This window comes from Ovis canadensis, chromosome 25 (assembly GCF_042477335.2).
Source record: "Ovis canadensis isolate MfBH-ARS-UI-01 breed Bighorn chromosome 25, ARS-UI_OviCan_v2, whole genome shotgun sequence".
NCBI lineage: Eukaryota > Metazoa > Chordata > Mammalia > Artiodactyla > Bovidae > Ovis > Ovis canadensis.
This window is the reverse complement of record NC_091269.1, coordinates 27876971-27902869: the sequence shown is the minus strand read 5'-3', so window position 1 is coordinate 27902869 and position 25899 is coordinate 27876971. Positions and strand designations below refer to the sequence as shown.

At 38.6% G+C, this 25899-nt stretch overlaps 1 protein-coding gene across 1 annotated transcript in view; it reads right to left on the bottom strand.

Annotated features, from left to right (window-relative positions):
* RYR2 (ryanodine receptor 2) overlaps positions 1-25899 on the bottom strand; it is an 809907-nt gene that overhangs the window by 324545 nt on the left and 459463 nt on the right. Inside the window, exons 19-24 of the mRNA XM_069571617.1 lie at positions 25716-25849; positions 24055-24296; positions 19756-19948; positions 18445-18661; positions 16659-16763; positions 10758-10861 (exon numbers count right to left, since the gene is read on the bottom strand). Coding sequence (XP_069427718.1) covers positions 10758-10861; positions 16659-16763; positions 18445-18661; positions 19756-19948; positions 24055-24296; positions 25716-25849 — 995 coding nt within the window. The remainder of the gene's footprint in view (positions 1-10757; positions 10862-16658; positions 16764-18444; positions 18662-19755; positions 19949-24054; positions 24297-25715; positions 25850-25899) is intronic.

The window sequence follows — 25899 nt, the reverse complement described above, 5'->3', positions numbered from 1 at the left end:
AAATCTGGTGATCATTTATATTCCCATTAGCAAAGGATGACACTGCCTATTTCCCATGCCTGTTCCAGCAGAGTTGTCTATTAATATGCTAATGAGATTTCATTTATAGTTTTAATTTGCATTTTCTTAATACAATTGCATTTGAGCACCTTTTTCCTCTGCTTCACCGATATCTGTACTTCCTTTCTTCTATGAAAATATTCCTTGTTCACTTTTCTGTTAGATTTGGGCTTTATTGTTGCAGTTTATAATCTCTTCAAATATACAAGATATAAGTTACAAATATTATATAATACTTGGAGACTGGGCTTCCCTGGTAGCTCAGTTAGTAAAGAAACCACCTGCAATGCAAGAATCTGCCTGCAATGCAGGAGACCTGGGTTCGATTCCTGGGTCAAAAATATCTCCTGGAGAAGGAAATGGCAACCCACTCCAGTATTCTTGCCTGGGAAATCTCATGGACAGAGAAACCTGGCAGGCTACATACAGTTCATGGGGTCACAAAGAGTCCAACATGACTGAGCTACTGAACCACCACCAGAAAGAGATCTCCCATTTGTTAAATTGTTTCAAGGAAATATCCGTGCTTTTTAAACAACAAGGGTCAGAGAGGCCATATGTATTAAGATTAAGCCTTTAACTTTATTTCCCAGATGGATACTCAGTTATCCATAATATATTTACTGAATAATCCATTTAAAAAATTTATTGGAGTATAGTTGCTTTACGTGTTAGCTCCTGCCATACAGCAAAATGAATCAGCTCTATGTATGTGCATAACCCCTCTTTATTGGATTTCCTTCTCATTTTGGCCACTATGGAGAACAGTATGGAAGTTTCCTTAAAAAAGTAAAATAGAACTTCCATATGACCCAGCAAACCCACTCCTGGGCATATACCCAGAGAAAACCTTAATTCCAAAAGATACATGCGTCCCGAAGTTCATTGCAGCGCTATTTACAATAGCCAGGACATAAGAGGAATCTAAAAGTCCATCAACAGAGGAATGGATAAAGAAGATGTGATATATACACAGGGAAATTACTCAGCCATAAAAAAGGAATGAGATTGTGCCATTTGCAGAGACGTGGATGGACCAAGAGACTGTCATACAGAGTGACATAAGTCAGAAAGAGAAAAAAAAATATCATATATTAATGCACATATATGGAATCCAGAAAAACGGTACAGATGAACAATGCATGTTTGCCACTGATTTGAAATGCTACTTTTCTGATATACTTAAGTCCCCTTATACTTTTAAATCCTTTTCTGGACTTTCCAGTCCAGAAAAATCTCCTTTTTGCATAATACACTGGGATTCCAACTTGCCAATAACAATTTTTCCATTGTTTAGACACTCCGTATTGTTTTTTTACTCCCTTTAATGAATGACCTTTTGTTGATTTTCCCAAGAAAGACCATCATCATTCACGTTTAGAGTTCACCCTTAAAAGTCCCCAGACTTAGGCAGAACCACAATCATTAGTATTCCTGATAATGAGTGGTTCTACCTACTTCAATAGAATAAGATGCAATGGCAGAAACTTTTTGGATGACAATTTCTAACATCTGGTCAGTTCCAAAAGGAAAGGTCAAGTATCTAAAATCCATTTATACTTACCCTCCTTAACATTTAAAAAAGTGACAATCTGGAGATAGATATAGATACACACACTTAAATATCCTGTTATTAAGTTAAATTTTAGATTATACACGGCAAAAGTGAGATTGACTGTTAAAAACTGCAAGAGCAGGAACTAACTGAAGCTGTACACTTAGTTAAAACATGTGCCAAATAGGCGGCTTCCCTGGTGGCTCAGTGGTAAAGAATCTGCCTGCTAATGCAGGAGGCACGGGTTTGATCCCTGATCCAGGGAGATCCCACATGCTGCAGGGCAACTAAGCCTGTGGACCACAACTATTAATCCTGTGCTCTAGAGCCCAGGAACCGTGACTACTGTAGCCTGTGTGCCTAGAGTTTGTGCTCCACAACAAGAGAAGCCACCTCAATGAGAAGACCACACAGCATAATTAGAGAAAGCCCATGCAACAACGAAGACCCTGCACAGCCAAAAATAAATAAATGAAATTATTTAAAAAAAACAATGTGCAAATTAAAATGAGATAGATTAGCAAGAGAAAAATAGAAGGGTGACTCAGAACACAGGTTATGCTTGTTCAAACACTGCCCAAGGAACAGAAAGCTTTCTGCCATCATCTTCCATTCATTTATCTATTCGGTAGGTATTTTTGAATTCCACTGTGTACCAGGTCTCATGCTAAGTTCTGGGGTGAACTAATAGGCCAGTGAGGACTAAGACAAAAGTTAATTATAAGGCAGTGTCTTGCTTGTGGTGACAAATATATAGGGCTATGAAAGGGTCAAGCAGGATACCAAACCAGCTCTTAGGGAACTCAAGGATGACAATAATATTGAGATTTATCTCAAATCCAGGTTACTAAACTTCCAAGTGCATGCCTACCAAGAAATCTGATTAGAACATAGAGAGCCCTACCTAATACATTAAGTAAGGGTAATGACTATCATTGAATGACCATCACTACAATCCAGTTTTAGAATAGTACCATGACTCCATCAGATTCTCCAAGCCTGTTTGCAGTCATTCATCATTCCCACTCCAAGCAATCATTAATCTGTTTTCTGTCTCTACAGAATTTCCTTTTCTGAATATTTCATATAGATAGAATAATATTAAATCTTTCATGCCAGGCTCTTTTGACTTAGCATAACGTCTTTCAGGTTTATCCATGTTGTAGTGTATATTAGTAGCATATTTCCTTTTATTACTCAACAGTATTACATTGTATGACTGTATCACATTTCGTTTATCCATTCCTCAGTTTATTGAAATTTGCAGTTTCCAGTTTGGGGCTGTTATATATGATGATTCTATGCACACACTTTGATGAACGTTCATGTACAAGTCTTTGTGTCAACATAGGGTTTTATTTCTCTTGTGTCGGTATGTAGGAGGGGAATTGCTTTGTAGTTGTTCAGTCACTCAGTCATGCCCGAGTCTTTGTGACCCCATGGACTGCAGCACACCAGACTTCCCTGTCCTTCACCATCTCCCAAGGCTTGCTCAAACTCATGTCCATTGAGTCAGTGAGGCCATCCCGTCATCTTGTCTTCTGTTGTCCCCTAGTCTGTCACTGATTCCCCATCTATTTGCCATGAACTGATGGGACCAGATGCTACAATCTTAGATTTCTGAATGTTCAGTTTTAAGCCAGCTTTTTCACTCTCCTCTTTCACCCTCATCAAGAGGCTCTTTAGTTCCTCTTCACTTTCTGCCATAAGGGTGGTGTCATCTGCGTTTCTGAAGTTATTGATATTTCTCCCACTAGGCTGTATCATAAATTTATGTTTAACCTTTAAGAAACCACTGAGTGGCAGGGCCATTTTACATACCCACCTGTAATACATGTAGATTTCAGTGTTTTTCTACATTTACAACAATACTGAGTGTATCTGTCACTTTGAATATGGCCATTCTAATATGTGTCAGAGAAGGAGATGGCACCCCACTCCAGTACTCTTGCCTGGAAAATCCCATGGACAGAGGAGCCTGGTAGGCTGCAGTCCATGGGGTCGCGAAGAGTCAGACACGACTGAGTGACTTCACTTTCACTTTTCACTTTTATGCACTGGAGAAGGAAATGGCAACCCACTCCAGTGTTCTCGCCTGGAGAATCCCAGGGCCGGGGGAGCCTGGTGGGCTGCCGTCTGTGGGGTCACGAGTCGGACACGACTGAAGTGACTTAGCAGCATTCTAATATGTGTGGTTGTATCTCATTATGATTTAATTTGCATTTTCATAATGACTAATGATGTTGAGCATCTTTTCATGTGTGTATTAGGCATTTACATATCTTTATTAAAATATGTTCTCAAATGTTTTGCCCATTTTTAACTGGGCTGTATGTATTCTTATTATGTAGTTGTAAGAGTTACCTATATATTCTGTGTACAAGTTCTTTATTGGCATATGTATGATTTACCACAAATTCAACAAACGTAAACTTACATGATTTATAACTATTTTCTCCCACTCTGTGCGCTATGTCTTTATTTTCTACATGGTTTCTTTTGTAGTACAAAAGATTCTACTTTCAATGAGATCTAAAGTATTGATTTTGTTGTCTTTTACATATATTTTTGATACTATATCTAAGCACTTTATGTCTAATTCAAGGAGACTTTTGAATGAGAACAATGAATCTTTTAAGAAATCTATTTAATACTATTAAGCACATCAAGTTCTTTGAGTAAGAACTCTTTTGTCTTTATATGATCTTTTTTAAAAATTGGGGGTATAGTTGCTTTACAATCTTGTGTTAATTTCTGCTGTACAACAAACTGAATCAGCTATATGTATACATATTTCCCCTCCCTCTTCGATCTCCCGCCCACATAACCCCCATTCATTTGATCCATCTGGGTCACCAGAGAGCATTAAACTTAAAAGCTTTTGCACAGCAAAGAAAATCATAAATGAATTGAAAAGACAACCCTCAGAATGGGAGCAAATATTTGCAAATGAAGCAACTAAAAAGGGATCAATCTTTAAAATGCATGAACAGCTCATGAAGTTCAATATCAAAGAAACAAACAGCCCAATCAAATAATGGGTGGAAGACCTAAATAGACATTTCTCCAAGGAAAACGTATAGATGGTCTTTCAGTTCAGTTCAGCTCAGTCGCTCAGTTGTGTCTGACTCTTTGCAACCCCATGAATTGCAGCACATCAGGCCTCCCTGTTCATCACCAACTCCAGGAGTTCACTCAGACTCACGTCCATCGAGTCAGTGATGCCATCCAGCCATCTCATCCTCTGTCGTCCCCTGCTCCTCCTGCCCCCAATCCCTCCCAGCACCAGAGTCTTTTCCAGTGAATCAACTCTTCGCATGAGGTGTCCAAAGTACTGGAGCTTCGGCTTTAGCATCAGTCCTTCCAAAGAACACCCAGGAGTGATCTCCTTTAAAATGGACTGGTTAGATCTCCTTGCAGCCCAAGGGACTCTCAAGAGTCTTCTCCAACACCACAATTCTTCGGTGCTCAGCCTTCTTCACAGTCCAACTCTCACATCCATACATGACCACTGGAAAAACCAGAGCCTTGACTACACAGACCTTTGTTGGCAAAGTAATGTCTCTGCTTTTGAATACGCTGTCTAGGTTGGTCATAACTTTCCTTCCAAGGAGTAAGCGTCTTTTAATTTCATGGCTGCAGTCACCATCTGCAGTGATTTTGGAGCCCCTCAAAATAAAGTCTGACACTGTTTCCACTGTTTCCCCATCTATTTCCCATGAAGTGGTGGTCTTTTTTTTTTTTTCAATTATTAATTTCATCGTGCCGTGTCTTAGTTGTGGCATGTGGGATCTAGTTCCCTGACCAGGGATCAAACCCTTGCCCCCTGCACTGGAGCATGGAGTTTCAGCCACTAGGCCACCAGAGAAGCCCCGAAGTAATGGTCTTTATGTAATCTTTATTAAGACAATTTTATTTGACTTAATACTGTTCATTTTACCCATTTTAAATGGTTTTAAGGTCTGCAGAAGATTGGGAGAGAGCAGTGTGAGCCGTGAAGCTTGTGCAGAGGTTAATAGACAGGAACAGAGTAGGGGAAGTGGAAAAGGACGTGCTAGGGGTCAGCTCACCATCTGATTCCTCTGTCTCCCACAGTAACTTACATATGCATTCAGTACATCTTGACTATAAGATTAAGTGGCAATAATAGGTTCATGTGGCATTTTATTACTTCAAGTATAAGGCCACCGACAAGAGGAGACAGACTGGCACAAAGCCACAGAGAGAACAGAAGGCACCCCGCTTCTATGATAAGCATCTGCTGTGTAAAAGCCTGCCTAGAGACTGAGCTTTATTGCTTATTTGTTGCTTCATTCATTTGACAAATATTACTGAGCTCTGTGTAAAGTCCAAATGATGGTGACTAAATGCAAGGGAGATGCCTGCCCTCAAGAAACTTAGGTCTGGGACTTCCCTGACGATCCAGTGGTTAAAAACCTGCCTTGCAATGCAAGGGGACAGGAGTTTGAGTCCTGATCAGGGAACTCAGATTCCACATGCCTCAGAGCAAGTAAGCCCTTATGCTGTAACTACAGAGCCCTCACACCACAATGAAAGATCTGCATGCTGCAACAGATTGCGCATGCTGCAACTACTAAGACCCGACTCAGCCAAATAAGTAAATGAATGAATAGAAAAAATTAAGAAACAAAGAAACTTACATAATAGGTCTGGTGGAGTACAGCAGCCATCCTGTGATTATACAAAGAAAGATTCTCTGCTGAGAGATACAAAAGGGCTGAGTGCCCATCAAAGGGGGCTTTATTGAGTCAAGAAGCTCAGCAAATGCTGCCTGAAGTAACGTGAGATCTAAAGGATAAGAATAGGGCCTGGAGGAGAGTATTACAGAAAGTGGACACAAAGGGGAAAGGAACGTGCAGAGAGGCAAAACAAAGGCTAGTGTGATATCAAGCAAGGGAAAATAAAAGCAGCCTCCTATAAGATGATGCTGGCTGGAAGGGAAGGACCTTGAAGGACCACTAAGCAAATTAGGGTATTGTCTTTATCTCAGGAGCAATAAGAAGGAATTCATAAAGTACAATTAAAAAAAAAAGCTATCAAAACAAATAAAAAAATAACATTGAACAGTTATGTGCTATACAACAGGTTTTTGTTGGTTATCCATTTTAAATAAAGCAATGTGCACCTAAAAAAAAAAAAGAATTCAAATAGGGAAAATGGTATAAACTAAATATTTGGAAAAAGTTCAGCAGGCTACAGAGGGCAGAATGGGTAAGAGAAGAGCTAGGTTAATATTTTAACTGTATCTGTCACGATAGTTTTATAGTTTCAGGTGGGGCATAGCAGTAGCTTAGGCTAAAGACATGGAAGCAACCTAAATGTCCATCAACAGATGAATGGATGGAGAAGATGTGATAAACACACACACACACATACTCTCTCTCACACACACACACACACACACACACACACTCTTACACAATGGAAGAATTACTCAGCAATAAAAGAAGGATGAAATAAGCTATTTGCAGCATCACAGACGGACCTAGAGATTATCACACTAAGTGACAGAAGTCAGAAAGACAACTACCTTATGGTATCACTTATATGTGGAATCTAAAATATGACACAGATCTATTTGCAATTTTTTAAGGAATCTCCACACTGTTCTCCATAGTGGCTGTACTAGTTTGCATTCCTACCAACAGTGTAGGAGGGTTCCCTTTTCTCCACACCCTCTCCAGCATTTATTGCTTGCAGATTTTGCAGCACTGTTTATAATAGCCAGGACATGGAAACAACCTAGATGTCCATCAGCAGATGAATGGATAAGAAAGCTGTGGTACATATACACAATGGAGTATTACTCAGCCGTTAAAAAGAATTCATTTGAATCAGTTCTGATGAGATGGATGAAACTGGAGCCGATTATACAGAGTGAAGTAAGCCAGAAAGAAAAACACCAATACAGTATACTAACACATATATATGGAATTTAGAAAGATGGCAATGACGACCCTGTATGCAAGACAGCAAAAAAGACACAGATGTGTATAACGGACTTTTGGACTCAGAGGGAGACGGAAAGGGTGGGATGATTTGGGAGAATGGCATTCTAACATGTATACTATCATGTAAGAATTGAATCGCCAGTCTATGTCTGATGCAGGAGACAGCATGCTTGGGGCTGGTGCATGGGGATAACCCAGAGAGATGTTATGGGGAGGGAGGTGGGAGGGGAGTTCATGTTTGGGAATGCATGTAAGAATTAAAGGTTTTAAAATAAACAATTTAAAAAAAGAAGTAAAATATTAAGTAAATTAAAAAAATAAATAAATAAAATATGACACAGAGAAACAGCCCCACAGACATGGAAAACAAACTTACGGTTAGCAAAGGGGAAAGCAGGGGAGGGATAAATTAGGAGGTTGGGATTCATGTATCACACTAATACATACAAAATAGATAACCAATAAGGACCTACTTATAGCACAGGGAACTATACTTAATATTTTATAGTAACCTATAAAGGAAAAAAATCTGAAAAAGACTGTGTGTGTGTGTGTGTGTGTGTGTGTGTGTAGATAACTGAATCACTGTGCTGTACTCCTGAAACTAATACAACATTGTACATCAATTATACCTCAATTTTAAAAAAAAGGCAGCTTAGGCTAGGGTGGTACAATGCTGCTTTGAAAGAGGATGTCAGAATTTCTGCAGTGCTGTACAACATACAGATGACCATTCAAATCTGGAAGTTAGCTGTCTTTGTCAACAATTTACAAGATAAAATCGCATAAAGTACAACCGGAAAAAATCATATTCACATGAAATCGCCAAAAATCCAAAATAAGGAATATTCTGGAATAATCGTTTGCTTATTTGTTAGTTGGCACTCCTCAGGATTTAATGAGTCAAGTTGCTAATCTCCCCCATAGTATATACAAAAAAGAAAAAACATGTAAACTGTATAGAGTGCTTCTTCTGTTAGACATGATAGTGCTAGAGGCTTTATCAGTTGTATGTCATTAAATCTTTACTACAATTTCATGAAGTAGATATACTATGATCCTCATTTTAAACTGATGCTATTAATAGAAAGTCTAAGGTTCAGAGATACTAAGATTCCCTCTGGAGAAGCAAGTCCTTAAATCCTAACCATCCAATCATCTAGATTCCTTGGTTCTTACCCAGTCTATCTAGTGCCTGTAACTAACCAAGTGAATAAAAGAAACACAGAAAGTACTAAACTTTCTTTAAATTACTGAAATTGGGCATAGTTTGAATTTTGGAGAATAGGAGCTCTATTTTAAATTTTAAAGAAACAAGTCAAATGAGTTCATCATAACACCATGTAAATATTAAGAGCGAGTTCTTGAAAAAGTTGATTAGCGTTCACCATTGGCAACAGCAACATGGTATGTGCAATCTCATGATTAATCAAACCAGCCGCCAGGAACTGAAAGGAATGACTCTAGATTACGTGTAGCAGTCAAAGGTCCAACATGCCAAATGTGAATATGCAGACAAGCTACCGAGGATTTGCCTAGCTGGCTTAGCTGTCAATTGTTAAAATTACAGGGAAGGTACCACAAATTTAATGAAATTATCTTAGGCCATGAACTTTCAATAAAAGCATTTTGTTTCAAGAGATGGATAAATAACGGGCTGTCATGAATTACCAAGCTAAATGTGCAAGCTTCACATCAAGACCACAGAGGAAGACAGGAGATGCGAAAAGGAGGCACAAGGGTCACAGTGACGTGTTCCACGGTCCTTATTCCAGAAAAGCTTTGTCATTAGTTACCTGCAGTGCTTTCTCCACTTACTCGATTTGTATTCATACATTCCTTTCCCTTCTAAGTTACTAGTAGAGCCTAAACTCCAGAGAAGGAAATGGCACCCCGCTTCAGTACTCTTGCCTGGAAAATTCCATGGACGGAGGAGCTTGGTGGGCTGCAGTCCATGAGGCTGCGAAGAGTCGGACATGACTGAGCGACTTCCCTTTCACTTTTCACTTTCATGCACTGGAGAAGGAAATGGCAACCCACTCCAGTGTTCTTGCCTGGAGAATTCCAGGGACGGGGGAGCCTGGTGGGCTGCCGTCTGTGGGGTCGCACAGAGTCGGACATGACTGAAACTTATTAGCAGCAGCAGCAGCAGAGCCTGAACTCAAGGCCCTATTTACTTATTTATTTTCATAATGAAAATCACTGCATCATTTTGCAGGTATATACCTGGGCTGAAGTCGTAGAACTTGAAACAATATTTATGTTCTAGATCTTTGGCAAAATAATTTCAGTAGAAATAGCTCTTTATACTTAACAAAACTGAAACAAAACAAAAATAGGAAAAAAAGTATTGTTTCATTCCTAACATAAGCAGGTATTAGGATAAGTGATCTACTGGAACAAATCCAGTTCTTCAAGTTCAGCAAGGATGGAAAAGCACAAAACTATACACTCTATTTGACAACTGTTTAACCATTACTCAGTTAGTGAAAGGATCCTGTTTTCTGATCACGTATCAGCAAGTCTTATAGTAAAAAACAGTTCTAGATGAGAAGCTCGAGAAACTGGATCCCTGTTCTAGTACAGCTACTAACTAACTGTCAAGGCATTTGACAACTCCATGAGAATCCTCAGCTGTGACATCACTGGTAAATCTGAAATAATAACACACAGCCCAGGGTGCTATTAGGAAGATTAACCCAATATCTGTAAGTGAAAAGAAAAAGCTCTAAATAAATAAATATAATAATTAGCATAAAGTAGCACACGGTATTACTACTAACACTAGTAATGCGTGTCCTTATGCAAAGCTCAATGCAATACCTTAACTAGCATAAAAATTCTGAAACAGTTGTTTTCGTATCTTCACTTATCTTGTCACACGCCAGTAATAATTTATGACTGACAATCTCAGAAGTACTGAATACAATGGCAAAATCCTTATATTCCCAAATACCCATAAACATTCATAGAGTACCCTTTAGGAAACACATAGAACACGAAGTCATAAAGTAACATGCTCAATGCCTAGTCCAAACAAATACTGATTCAATCCACCAATGCATTATGAAAAAAATCTAACTGGAGCTAAAATAAATTAAATGGTAATATCAACACCTTGTTTCCTTCAGGGAATACAGAGAGGAAAATGAGAAATTTAAGAAACTCACTTCAGGGTCTCGAGTGACATCTGTAAATTGTAATTGCGTTCCTGTTCAGGCAGCTTGGAGAACTCCACCAGACACGGGTGTTGTCTCTTATTGTCGTCTCTAACCTGAAACAGAACAGGAAATCAGCATGTAACAGTTTCTAAGATCATATACTAGGGATGGTTATCCAACTGCATGGAGGAAAGTGAAGTGGGAAGCAAGAAGGGAAACCGAGACCTTCATCCCAGCACGGCTGCCTCTGTCATCCCTCAGGCATGGCTAATGCTCAGGGTCAGTGGTAAACCTGGCATTGTCTGGGCTACCTTACATTTTCTCCTTGCCACCATTCCCAGTCAGTGCCAGCTTTCACATCTGCTCTGCCCTAAAACCTCCATGCCCACTCTCACAGCAACTTACAGCCTTTGCTTCAACCTTACTTTCTCAATGTGTCTTGTCCTGCCCACCTTCCTAATCTGCCAATCTGCTACTCACCTATTTTTTTTTTTCCATAACAGTTACCACTGGCTAACAGAGGAGGGTCTTATTTATGGGGTTGTCTGTCTTCCTGCAACTACAAGAACGTAAGACCAAAGCAATAGGGACTGGCCTCTTTTGTTCTTTTTTAATGTATTCTCAGCACCAAGAATATGCTTGGCACATGGCAGGCATGCAACAAATGCTCTGTAAACTGAAACAAACTCTAGGTAAGAAGGTATAGTAATAACTCAGTTGTTATTGTTACATGTTTAGACACAGATTAGAGACATCAATTAACATCATGACTGATTGATACAAACTCTTGGTGGTAGTTCCTTCCAGCTGTTCATTTCATCCCATGTAAGTTACTTCTGCTCTCACAAGTCACTCCAGTGCCTTACCAAAGCCAGGTAATATTCCACAGATACTTTTCATATTAATCCTTGAAAGTGCTAGCAATCAGAATAAACTAAATTCAAGATTTTAGGACTGAATTAATGAGAAAGATGTTCTATATCCTTGCATTAGTAATTAGATTTTTGTCTTCTTAGAGGCCTAAATTACACAAGCATTACTGCCGTGGTGACACCTCAATCACAGCCATATGCTCTCAGGGAACAAATTACTCCCTGGGAATAATTACCAGGTTTTATAAATGTCACATAAAAAAGTAGGCAAACACGAGCAAGAATTTTTTTAAAGTATTCAGGAGCTGACAAGTTAAAAACAAGATAGTTATTCTTTTCTTTCTTGATCATTGCAAATGAACAGGACTTACCGAAGAGCACATAGCTTATTTACTTAAGGGTGTAAGTGAGGAAATGAAGCCGTGAGTTACAAAACCAAACAATAAATGCTAAATATAAAGATAAAAATGAATGTGCCCAAGTTCAAAGACAATTTACTCTCTATCTATATAATTTCCACTTACTCTCTACACCACAGAGTAACTGTCCCCATCATCCCCTTGGGTGTCCAAGTTAAAACAAGAAATCTATACAGATTTCCTTCCTTCTCTTAAACACTTCCCACACTTGAACTTCTTCAAAGCGTCTGCGGTCATATCTCTCCATTCCTCCTGCCAGTACACAGCTGGGAACCTCACCACCTCTCACCCGAGTCCTCTCCCTGACCTTCTTCCTGCCTCCAGGTTCACTGCTCTTCCACAGGAACAGCAGAGCTCAGACCAAATATTTACCACCCTCTGGAAGCCTGCCCTGATTTCACCAGGAGAGCTGGAAATTTCCCTCGCTTACAGTTAGCATATCCATCATAGTTCTTAGTTTGTAATTGTTTGTTTGTCTATTACTCAGCTAAACCAGGAGCTCTTTAAAAAGGCAAACTCACTGAAACAAGGTCTTTTCAATTTGAGGACCACAGCACCAAATACAAGGTTAGGCAAATAGAATGCAAAGGGGACAGATGAAGGCTTGAATGGATCTGCCTGATGTTTTTCAGTAAAATAGAGCTCCCAATCAAAAAGCGGGAAAAAGACCTGAACAGACACTTCTCCAAGGAAGATATACAGATGGCTAACAAACACATGAAAAGAAGCTCAACATCGCTCATTATTAGAGGAAATACAAATCAAAACTACAATGAGATATTACCTCATACCGGTCAGAATGGCCATCATCAATAAAGTCTACAAACAATAAGTGCTGGAGAGGGTGTAGAAAAAAGGGAACGCTCTTGCACTGTTGGTGGGAATGTAAATTGATACAGCCACTATGGAGGACAGTATGGAGATTCCTTTTAAAAACTAGGAATAAAAGCACCTATGACCCAGCAATCCCACTCCTAGGCATCTACCCTGAGGAAACCAAAACTGAAAGAGACACATTCATCCCAGTGTTCACTGCAGTGCTATTTACAATAGCTGGAACATGGGAGCAGCCTAGATGTCCATGACAGATGGATGGATAAAGAAGCTGCAGTACATATACACAACGGGATATTACTCAGCCATAAGAAGGAGCAGACTTGAGTCAGTTCTGATGAGGTGGATGAACCTAGGACCTATTATACAGAGTGAGGTAAGTGAGAAAGAGAAAGAGAAATATTGTATTCTAACACACATATACGGAATCTAGAAAAATAGTTCTGAAGAATTTATTTACAGGGAAGCAATGGAGAAACAGACATAGAGAACAGAATTATGGACAGGGGGAGGGGAGGAGAGGGTGAGATGTATGGAAAGAGTATCATGGAAACTTACATTACCATATGTAAAATAGATGGCCAATGGGAATTTGCTGTACGGCTCAGGAAACTCAAACAGGGCCCAATATCAACCTAGAGGTGTGGGATGGGGAGGGAGGTTCAACAGGGAGGGGATATACGTATATCCATGGCTGATTCATTTTGAGGTTTTACAGAAAACAACAAAATTCTGTAAAGCAATTATCCGTCAATAAAAAAATAATTAAAAAAAATAGAGCTCTCGCATGATGCTCCAGTGAAATATACCCTAAAGACATTCAAAGAAACTAATTTCTTTGCAAAAAATAAAAACAAAAATCCACAATTTATTCAAGAGTTCAAACTACTCCAAAGAAAAACACAGTTGCTATACAATGGAATATTACTCAGCCATAAAAAGGAACCCATTTGAGTCAGTTATAATGAGGTGGATGAATCTACAGCCTATTATACAGAGTGAAGTCAGAAAGACAAATATTGTATATTAATGCATATATACGGCATCAAGAAAGACAGTACTGATAAACCGATTTGCAGGGCAGCAATGGAGATGCAGACATAGAGAACAGACTTGTGGACACGGGGCAGGGGGGTATGAGAGCACGGGATGAATGGAGAGGGCAGCATGGAAACATACACACTCCCACATGCAAAACAGCAATGGGAACTCACTGTATGATTCAGGGAGCTCAAAGCAGTGCTTTGTCACAACCTAGAGGGGTGGGATGGGGTAGGAAGGAGGGTCAAGAGGAAGGGGACATGTATACCTATGGCTGATTCATGTTGCTGTATGGCAGAAAGCAATATAATATTGTAAATCAATTATCCTTCAATTTAAAATTAGTAAATTAAAAAATAAAAGGTAACTGACAGGGAAAAACAGTAACAACAGACATGGGCCTGCACTCCTTAAACGGATGAATTGTGCAGCATGTGAACTATATCTCAATAAAGCTTCTAAAATATTAACTCAGAGAAAAACTGGAACACACCATTTAAAATGTTAAAGAATTTATGGAATTGGTCTCAGTAAGAGGTGTACCTAAGTCTAGAATAACAGAGTTGATAAAGTCAGGGATCAAAGACACTGATCGGAAGAGAGTTTCAGGAGAGCCCAAATCAAAGAAGACACAAGGTCAAGTATGAGATGGAAGGACCATGTGAAACCTCTTCACGTGTCAGTCTGAGACTCTCCCAAATTACTGATAATGATAGGATACTTGTGGTTGTGCTTGTCCAGAGTAAGACCTAAGAAAAAAACCACTTCGTTCTTTCAGCAAGTATTTGGTCTATTCTCTGTCCCAGAAAAGGTGCCAGGTGCCAGCACCACAGCAACACACTAAGTGCTTAATCTCCCCACTGGAGGCACATAAAACCCCATGTTGCTGTCATCAGTCTCAGACCAGGTAAAGCGTAACTGGCCACAGTTTGGCTCAGAAGCACTGTGCTCCCTTTCAGCATCTGCAAACTAGTAGCAATAAAGCTACAGTGTGTAAATGAACTGAATTTCACTGCAAGAATAGATAATAATGAGACCTTATATTTCCTCCTTTTTTAGAAGAAGAAACATAACGAAGTTCATTGTAGAATGCAATCATTTAGGCAACCTATAGAAGCTTGCAATAGAAATCATCTTTTTTGAGTGTAAAACTATTAAACAATTCCTGTTACTATGCTTTTTTTTGATGGGGGGGGGGGAGTTATTTGTTTGTATGAGATCTTTTAAATCCTAGCCTGTAATTATCTTTCTCTGAATTTTGTGTATAATTCAAATCTTTCCCTATCTCGAATCTTATGGTAAATTTTGTCTGTATTTCCTCTGTCAATTGACTAAGAATACTTTCACAATATCCCACCTCTTACTGACTTTAATTAATGATAAATATCTTATTTCACACTCATTCACTTCCTCAATTTTTAAAAGTCAAAGAATACTGCATAAAACCACATATTTAATAAGGTACTTTAAGTGCTTGCTGATTTGACAACTGTCTAACTATCACTGAATTAATGAAAGGATCCCATTTCTGATCATGCATCAGCAAGTCTTATAGTGAAAAACAGTTCTAGACTAGAAGCTAGAGAATTTGGATCCCAGTTGCAGCACAGTAACCAGCTGTCAAGGCATCTGAATAATCGGCAGTGGCATCACTGGTAAATGTGAAATAATAACACGCAGCCCAGGGTGCTATTAGGAAGGTTACCCCACTACCTGTAAGTGAAAAGACAAAGCTCTAAATAAATAAACATACGAATCAGTATAAAGTAGCATAGCATTCCCTGGTGGCTCAGTGGTAAAAAATTTGCCTTCAACGCAGGAAACACGAGTTCGATCCCTGGGTCAGGAAGATCCCCTGGAGAAGGAAATAGCATCCCACTCCAGTATTCTTGCCTGGGAAATCCTATGGACAAAGGAGCCTGGCTGGGTACAAGTCCATGGGGTCGTAAAGAGTCAGATGTGACTTAGCAACTAATCAACAACGAGCATGGTATTACTACTAACACTAATACTAAATGTCAGTATTCAAAGCTTAATGCAATAAATTATGACTGGGCTGAACACATTCATTTCTATATTCAGTCAAATATAAGTGTTATAAACTTTGGGATAGTCGGACTATTAATATCATAAAAGTGAAAGCTCTGCCACAGTCCTGCTAAAAAATGGTATATAATACACCGGTATTACACAGAAGTTGTTCTGGTTTTACCTAAATTTTATTGATAAACTATAAGTTCTCTAAACAATAATCATTTGGAAATATATGCAATGATTCTTTCTCAGCCTGTCTTCCACTTATGAAACCAACTATGAATCTCTGCCCTGAGGACTTATACTACTAAATACAACTGGGACTAAAAGAAACATCAGTTAGGAGAGTAAGTTACCTTCTTTCTTTCCAGTTTCAGTTTGCACTTTCAGTTTCTTATGAAATTTCTTCCTAAGGTCCCTAGAAATCAATGCCTATTGTCTGTATATGTTAACTTTGATTTTAAAAATGTAACTTTCAACCTGAATATTAATAACTTTTCAATTGTCTAGGCAACTAAGCCATCCTTCAATGACCCCACCACTAACATCATTCTCTCTCATAAAGAAAAACTGCACACAAAGTAAAGCTTAGGGTGAAAAAACTCAATCAGATCAATTCATGTCGCCATACAGCAGGATGAGTGAGAAGAAGTAATATTTTCAGAAAGATATATTAACAGAATCTGAGAATAAATTTCAAAATTATGTACCGGACCATACTGCCAGCCAAGTTCAATTTTATTCATCACCCAGAGCTCATGGATATTCTCTGCCAGTTTTTCTCGTATCCTCTCCAGGTGGGGAGGCAACACAATCTAAAATTTAAAAAAGAGAAAAAGAAAACACACATCAGAAACAAATGCAAGAAAATACAATGTTAACTGTTGTGACTGTGAATTGAACTAAATAAAATCGTCTCCTCAACCATTAAAATGTAATCATACAACTAGGTTCCAGATAATCCATTCTAAATTTATAAAACTAAGTATCTACATAATTATTAGGTCAATTTGGGGAATTTAGGAACAAAATTTAGAAAGAAAGAAAACAGAGGAGTACTGAGGACAGCTATCATTAAAAGTCTTAATGGATGTAAGATAATCACTGGAATACGCATTATTCAAAAAGAGAAATCACTCCAGAGTTCTTAAACCAACCTGGCCAGCATTCACAGGCCAGGAGGAAGGCAATTCAGTGTCCAAAATATAATCTGCTGAGTTTAGAAATATCTGATGGCAATGATTTATCATCGCTTAACTCTGTTACTTTCAGTGGTTTCTAAATATAAGCCTCAGGGGGGAAAATCTGAACATGTTTCCATTAAAAAGGGGAAGTTTAATGGCCTCTTCATAAAGAACACAAAATGACTTTCAAGGTGAGGGGTTGGCTGTGCATGTCTGATGATGCACAGACATTGCCCCACAATCAGTCCCTCATCACAGAGAGCAGGCAACGGCCTACAAAGTCCATGGATGGGGTGGAGTTTCCATGGGGAGCAAGCCAGCATTGCCTCCTTCCCTTTGAAACAAGAGATTATCCAGGTCTCAGGAAATCCTAAATGCTAGTGACACCATGGAATCCCACTGTCTGTTCCAGTCCGTTTCCATCCTCTAATCATGCTTACTGCTCAACTCTGAAAGCACCATATACACCCTGCCTTGTTCCAGCAACGGCAACACACACGGAATGTGAGCCGTGCACAAAGCATGCTTATGTTATGCATCATATAAAAAGCTGGCAGGGAGAGAGAGGAAATACGTTTCAAGGCACTAAACCACAGAGGCGTCTGAGGCCTGCTCTTAATTCTGTATCAGGCTTCGGGAGCAATGCCTCTGATCTTTGAAAGCTAATGAACAAATTATGAATATCTAACCAACTGGACTGAAATTACTTCACCATCAAAATAAAACAATATTTAATTCAGTGTCAGTGTCAGGATAATTTCACATCTATGAAAGAGAAGAGCATGAATAATATATCCAATATATAATAATAATATATAATAATAATACATTGGAATCTTAGCATTCCAATCAATGAGATGAGCAATTTTTTCAAGTCTCAGAGCATGCACTGGATCCAAGACATTTTGACTCTAGAGTTTATGATCTCAATCTCTACCTGAGATAAAAGTCAGTTAAATCACTTTTAAAGTGGCAACTGTATATAGGCAAGGAGAAGAAATTTAAAATTCCACTACTACCTTAGGTAAAAAACACTCTAAAATTAGTAAGCATTGACTTAGGTTGTGGTCCAATTGTACATTATCAAATCAATTTAGTGACTTAAAAACACTGAAAAAACAGAACAGACTCAGAGTGAGTAAGTGGAGACAGTGAAGGTAAGCATTATGTTATGAAACTTGCTTCACTTATACATATAAACTGTATGACTGTGAAATGCATTCCTATAGGGTGCAGTCCAAGGAGTCTGAAACCCACTGCATGTAGACTGGCTGTGATTCAAACGCTGCATTCACAGCTGATGAGCCGGTACCTGGCTGGTGTCCACTGGGATTGGTGTGAAGGCAGCTTGTGTCAGGGAAACCGTGGGGCCCAGGAGGTCCCGCGTGTAAGTCCTTTCTTGCTTGTACTCTCGGCTGTGCTCCACTTTCAACTTCTCTTTTGGCAGAACAGCTTCATAACAAGGAGCATACCCAGGTGGAGGAAGGAATTTAAATTCTCCATGTCTCCCCCCAAGCAGAAAGCGTACTCTAAAAAGGATGCATGTCAGGGTAAGTAATAGCGCTGGCATACAGAAAAGTCTCATAATCAACAAAATTCAAGGAATATATTCTTAGTATGAAATTAACTTCGTCAGAAGTCACATCTTTTCCCCTAAGAACCATCATAAAGTCAGTAACTGAGAGTTTAAGAGCCTCTAATCATAAAAGTAAAACCTGATTAAATTATGTTAATTGCTCAGCAAAAACTTATCATTCTCTGGAGAAATAATAAAAGCACATACACCATATTCCTACGTGAAAGAAATACCTGTCTGTAGGATTTGGTCATTTAATACCTCAAGGTGCCCAAATAACCAACAGAGGAAGATAGACTTGATCTAAATACCTATATATCAATACTTAAAATTACAGGGCTGGATGAGATCTGATAAAAAGAAAAAACAGTCACTTTGTAGCATTCAATTTCCCTGTGAAATTTCTTAGGGGAACTTAAATGACACTTCTTGATACTGAATTATCATTTCAATTACTCTTTCCTTCTGGTAGTAGCAAAAAAGCAAAGGGTTAGAAAAAACCACCTTGACCCAGCTAATCATAAGCAGATTATTTACAAGTATTACAAGTAGAAAGTGACAAGTAAAGGAGTCATCTTGTCCTGATCACCCAAAAATGTGTCATTTCTGTAGAAATGAGGGGATTTGGAGTAGAGTCCAGAATATAATGAAAAGAAAAATGAAAATAAATATGAAAAAATTAGTGACATTTTTAATCCAACATTGTGTATTTACCCTTAGTAAAGAAAAAAGTGAACTTGAGTGGACTGGAAATATTTCTGGATGCTGGATAGAGTAAGAGATATTAGACTGAGTTATTTAAATGGCTGGATATATGGACAAAGCACTCAGCCTCCTGAGATTCCCCTCTCGAATTAATCTTATCTCCAACCTTCAAGGAACAGGTTGCTTGTTGCTTCAAGGAACATTTTGCTACAGGACAAAAATGCCCTGTAGACGGATGCCCAGGAGAGCAGGTTAGTGGGGCAAGCGTGACGGCAGTGCAGAGTCTTCTGTGAAAGAATGGGAAATGAGAAAGCAAACAGACCAAAAAACAGCGATACTAACTTGATTCCTGCAGAGAAACTGACAACTGGAAAGAAGAGGCCATCAATGTTGAAATTCTCAAACATGCCTTGAACAGGTTGTCCATTAATTCGGAAGGAGATGCTTGGGGCACTTAGATCTAAACAGCAACTGATGACATCATCAGTTCTCAAGAGATGCTGGTTTGGTGAGCTGACAGTCCGGGCAATACAACCTGTGGGGAAACACATTTAAGGAGGACGATGTCTTTTTATCTCAGAGAAAATCATCGTCAGAGATCAAGTCAGAGATTTGAATAGGCAGTGACAATGAATAGTACTGGCCTAGAATAAATCTTGAATACATATTCACGTTATATGTCAGATCTTTAATAAAAAAAAAAAAACTGTTGCTTTTTCTAGGAACAATGCTACTTTTATCGTAAAATGGACCTTCTGATATGCAGAAAACTTTGCATGCAGATGGACGGTATTTGATACAGATATCACCCTAGAGTTGATAACATAATGATGTCAGGGGAAAACCTCTAGGGAAAGACTTGAAGTCAGATATCTACTTTACCATCAGCAAATTACTTAACCTCTATAAGCCTTGATTTCTTGTAAACCAAATGCCATTGCCTTGCAGAGTTGTTATGATGATTAAATTAATGTTATACAAGAACAGAGTCTCAGACATGGAAGGTATTCACTTCAGCCCCCCATCTCAAAGATTAAATTCCCTTTATTTTATAAAATAAACACATAAAAGGATACTGAAGAAAACAGAAAATATGATCATGTGTGCATTGATGGTTGAGAGACAATACACATCAATTGGTTTGTTTCTGTTCTATAATTTATTTCCTACAAGACCTTGGTTGGCTTCTTAAGTAGGAAACAGCAGGATACAAGTTGAGCCATGAAAATGATACTGGATAAATGTCATTTCTTGCCCTGGCCAACCTATGATCTACACTTGACTGTGTCAGAACTTCTTGGCCTATGAGTCCTATGGGCAAACTAGAAAACAAGAAGATAAGATTCTCCCAAACACACATGCTCACAAATGTAAACATACAGTATTTTTCAATTTGAGCAGAAACAAAAATAGATTTGATGATGCCAGCTTTGAATTTTTTATAACACCTATTTAAAATTTCTAGCATGTTCAGATTTTCACCAACAATATGTTGAAATGCCAATAGTAGGGCAGATCTACATGATAAAATATGTAGATTTTTAATCTTACCAATATTCAAATTTGCAAGTAGTAAATTCATTATGAAGGGGTCCCTCTAGAATTTCCTAGATACAATAAAGGGAATTGTTTAAGAAAACCATGCAAAAAGCAACAGAACTCACAGACAAAGGTCTGTATTCCTGTCTGTATCAAGATCTGTAGCTGATAATGCGGTTATACAGATATTTGTTGCTGTTTAGTCATTAAGTCATGTCCGACTCATTTGCAAGCCCACGAACTATAGTCACCAAGCTCCTCTGTCCATGGGATTTCCCAGGCAAGAATATTAGAGTGGGTAGACCTTTCCTCTCCAGGTAATCTTTCCAAGATTACCTGGTAGACTCCTTACCACTGAGCCACCTGGGAAGCAGTCAACAGATATTTACTATAATCCAAGCATATTGTTCAGTCTGAGGAATGAGTATGCTAAAGACTAGCTAAAAGTCCCCATGGTAAACTGTTTTGTAATGCCTGAAACAATTAGGTTAGAGAGGAAAGATCACTAGCAACCAACCTAAGCCCATGGTTTCAGTGGCACTGACACTGCTCAATCTGCTAGGAAGCATTCCCAGCTGCATTTATGACTTAATGGATGCATCAAATCAACATGAGAACTACATCCCTATTTTCTACATTAGCCAGAAAGGAAGATAGCAGTGGGCTTTTCACAGGTCCTATGAGAGAATCCTTACCTTTCTTCCCTATACTATTCTCTGACATTCCTTCATTCTGTTATACCTAAATTCTTCAAAAGCACCGAGATTTTTTTCACACTATTGACCCTAATATACAGAAGATGCGGATGCTAGAAACAGAATCATTCCGTGAAGAGGAACACAGCAATGCCGTGCAAAGTTTAAGGTGGGAAGAAGAAACGAAAACAGAGATCAAAACTTTTGCTGACGAACCAAACTCTGGTACCAAGGAACAACTCTACTCTCCAATCACAAAAAGCTAAGTGTCCCCCACTGCCCCAGAAATCACAGATCCTTAATACTTTAAATTCTACCTCAACTATTAGAAAGAAAAGGAAAAGGAGAGTGAACCTGAGAAGATTATGCAACTTAAAATGAATTTAACCATGGTAACTCAGTCAGAAGCCAATTCATTTAGATCTGCCTTTATTGATCATGAATCTAAAATTAACAAGCAATCCCAGTGGCTTAAGAGAACACAGCGATCAACTACAGGCATGGTAGAGCACATATTCTCTTGCCATTTGGAAAAACAGTCAAGTATGTTCTCTTGATATAAATTAAAGTTTCAAGATGACTTTCTCCTGAAATTCCACAACCTATCCTCCTTTCTGTGATAGACTCAGAGTATTTTTGTTTGCTCTTATCATTCTATTTAACAGATACTTAGTCATAAAAGGCATACTGGACACAGTCCAATTCCAGAAGCTCTGGGTTCTTCCTTGTATTGATAGAAAAAGCTTCAAACTAAATACAAACTTCGCCATTTAGTGAAGTGACATTATATGGCTGAAATTAGAAGCAAGGCAGCATTAAAAGAAAAAAAAAAAAGAGTCGTGTTTTGTTTTCCCCTAAATTCTATGTAATGAGAAAACAAGTGAACCTGTCTCATTCATCCACCTGAAGACCCATTTTGTGTGCAGTGATGTGTGAAGGTACAGAAAGAGGATGACCTCTAAAGGATAACAGTTGAAATGTATTATTAAACAGACTTTAGTTCTATTTCACGCTTGTCAGGTCTTCTGAATTAGAGCTCTTTGCCTTTTTGGTCAGTAGAAAAATTTTGGAAAGACCATTGTGACTCTTTCTGACCAGCACAGTGGACAGTGTATAAGATGTAGCCTGGGCCCCAACCAGTGCCCCACAAGTTAGACAAAATATCCGAAATACAGCTCATCTCTTCCAGGCTGCTGAGCTGTTGGCACTGAATAAAGGGAAGATTTAGTAAACATTACTGTTCAACACAAATATAGAGTGCTTTCATTTATAAACCCCCTTACCACAGATTATAGGCTTTAATTAAATTTAAATTAAAATATCTTTTCATAATTTATGATTTATACAGCATTAATAAATGAATATCATTTGATTTGCCCGTAAGAGGTAAAGTTTAACTTCTTGTAATGTAAGAAACCTCTGCATATTTTCTGAAGGTGTGTGTTCTCAGTCACATCCAACTCTGTGATCCCATGGACTGTAGTCCACCAACCAGCTCCTCTGTCCACAGAGTTTTCCAGGCAAGAATACTAGAGCAGGTTGCCATTTCCTACCCAGGTGACCTTCCCAACCAAGGGATCGAATGTGCGTCTCTCAAGTCTCCTGTGTTGGCAACAGTCTTTACCACTAGCGCCACCCAGGAGCCCCCTTCTATAGGTTAAATGTGTTATAAAACCAGTTTGGATTCATTCTAAATGCAGCTTTATGAATATAAGCATAAGTCTGCAGAATCCAGATGAAATCTAGTATCTATATAACTAAAAGCTAAACTTTTAAACAGAGCCAATCAAATCTTTTTAATAAATCAAAAAAGAGTATATTTTTATATATTACTAATTTTTAATATATGTTCAATCATTAAAGAGTTAGGGTTGTTAGCTAGTGAAATGAGCTATACATTTATTTTTTAACAGCTCCACACTTCTGAAACAACACATCATTTGATTTTGGACTGTTTCCTCATAGTACAGTTAATAACTTACCCATTCCAGACATGAAACTATCAACCAAGAGATGAAACTTAGTCTTTTTATTATGATTATTTTCCAGGATTTTTTTTTTTTTTGGTTCCTGTTTATAGTGGAAACTGAAGTGTTGCACTAAAGCATTCCAACTAAAGCAAGTAGGAAACATTTAAGTTTTTGCATTCAATTTGTGAATCAGAATGCCACTTCTGATATATATCATTCATACACAATGAAGTCTTTTGGAGATGTACTATAATTGTAAGAGTCTTCTTTTTCCTCTAGTGAAATTTTGCTTTTGACTTACCTCTTTCATCACTGTAGTGTTGCATTTTTGAAATCAATGTATCTGACATGAGCCACACAAATAGGTTATGGAAATATACAGTAAGGGCAAAAAATTTCCTTCGAGAATACTGTGAAGGAAAATGGACGGTACTCACCTGACCAGAGGTGAAGGCCATCAAATCCGTAGGAGAAGAGGTCATCTCCGACACCATTTCCACCCCACTCTTCACCCCCTCCAGGGTAGGGTGAGTACCCCTCTGTGGAAGCCCAGCCCACTCGCAGGTGAGTGGCTTCAGCAGTCACGAATGGCTCAGTGTGGTCCACCATCAACTCATAATACCACTTCTTATACTGTGCAGATCCTTCACTGACACCCAGAAAAATATTGGGTCTCATGCTTTGAAGAGATGGGAACAGCATGTGAGAAAATCCACATAAACCTTTCATTGTCTCAATTTATTACCTCATGCTATCCTGAATTAGTCCTGCTTCTCAAACATGCATTCCATAGACCAAGAAGTTTGTTTGGGTTTCCAAAACATTGTACCGAAAAACCTTATTGACTTTTTTGGGCAACCCAATGTTTCCTTAAGTGCAACAAATTATTGAAACAATCACTGAAGTCTACTCTAACAACCCAATCTTACAGTTAATGTTCAGTGACTTATGTTTGCTTTTGGGAAAATTTGGTTACATCACTCAACAGTCTACTACATTTTTTCTTAACTGTTCTTCAACCTATTTTTACATCATAAACCATATTTAAGGGGAGACACTCAGGGTAGCATCAGGCCCCAGAATTAATAGAGTTATTATTAATCCAGGACATAGAGTGCTAAGAGTTCGGCACTAACGAGCAACTTCACTTTCACTTTTCACTTTTATGCATTGGAGAAGGAAATGGCAACCCACTCCAGTGTTCTTGCCTGGAGCATCCCAGGGACGGGGGAGCCTGGTGGGCTGCCGTCTATGGGGTCGCACAGAGTCGGACACGACTGACGCGCCTTAGCAGCAGGACATAGAGACATTTTCCTAAGCTAAGCTTTTTTGTCATAGAGGGTTTGAGGCTGATGCAAGTCATAGCCTTGAGTGAAGGAACCAAAGTGAGGAATCATCTTTGTTATTCTCTATGTTTCACTGTGAAGAGTCTCTAGTTAGTTGTATTTTAATTGCATTTTATGAAGGGATCCTAACCCTAAATTAACATTATGGATTAGAGAAAGTCTCAGGAACACCACTCATTAACAACAGGTCTAGTGTAGAAGGAACAATAAAGGAAGTCTCAAATCAATCTTAAAAAAAAAACACATACACACACAATATATTTGTGTTTAAAAAAAAAACACAGAGGAGAAATACATACTAAACCCCACATTTTTGTTTGAAACATGGTGAAGTAGCAAGTGTTTCCTGGATAGCTGCTAAACACTATGCTAAGTGTATCAAAGTCATTGCTATCACACATAATGTCTTCTTAATTATATTCAATATTATCATTATTACATATGGAAGGCATTATAACATGGTGGTTAAGAGCTCAATCTTTGGAATTAGACTCAAGTCTCATTTTCAGTTCAAAAATTTTAATTTATAAAACATGGATAATAGTAATACTTCATGCACACACAAACAGTGTAGAATGCTTATAAAGAATCTGACATTGTGGCTGGCACAGAGTACCCCAAAAATGTCTGACCCCTTGGAAAGTAGATCTAACTGGAAATGTAGTTTCACTGATTTGTGGAATTTATTGTATTTTGGATATCTGAATTCTTGTTATACAACCAATTTGGTGACACGGTCTATCTGAACCTACCTGCTCACATGGTTCACAAGGCGTGTCTGCAATAACAGGTCTCTTCCTGGCAGAAGATTGTCACAGATGAGATGCTGGTTAGAACGGACTGCTACTCCATGGCAAACACAGAGAGAGCATAGGACATCCAGAACCTGAAAAGTGAAATCCCTTTCAGCTGGCTCTCATTCCCTTTTCAGATTCA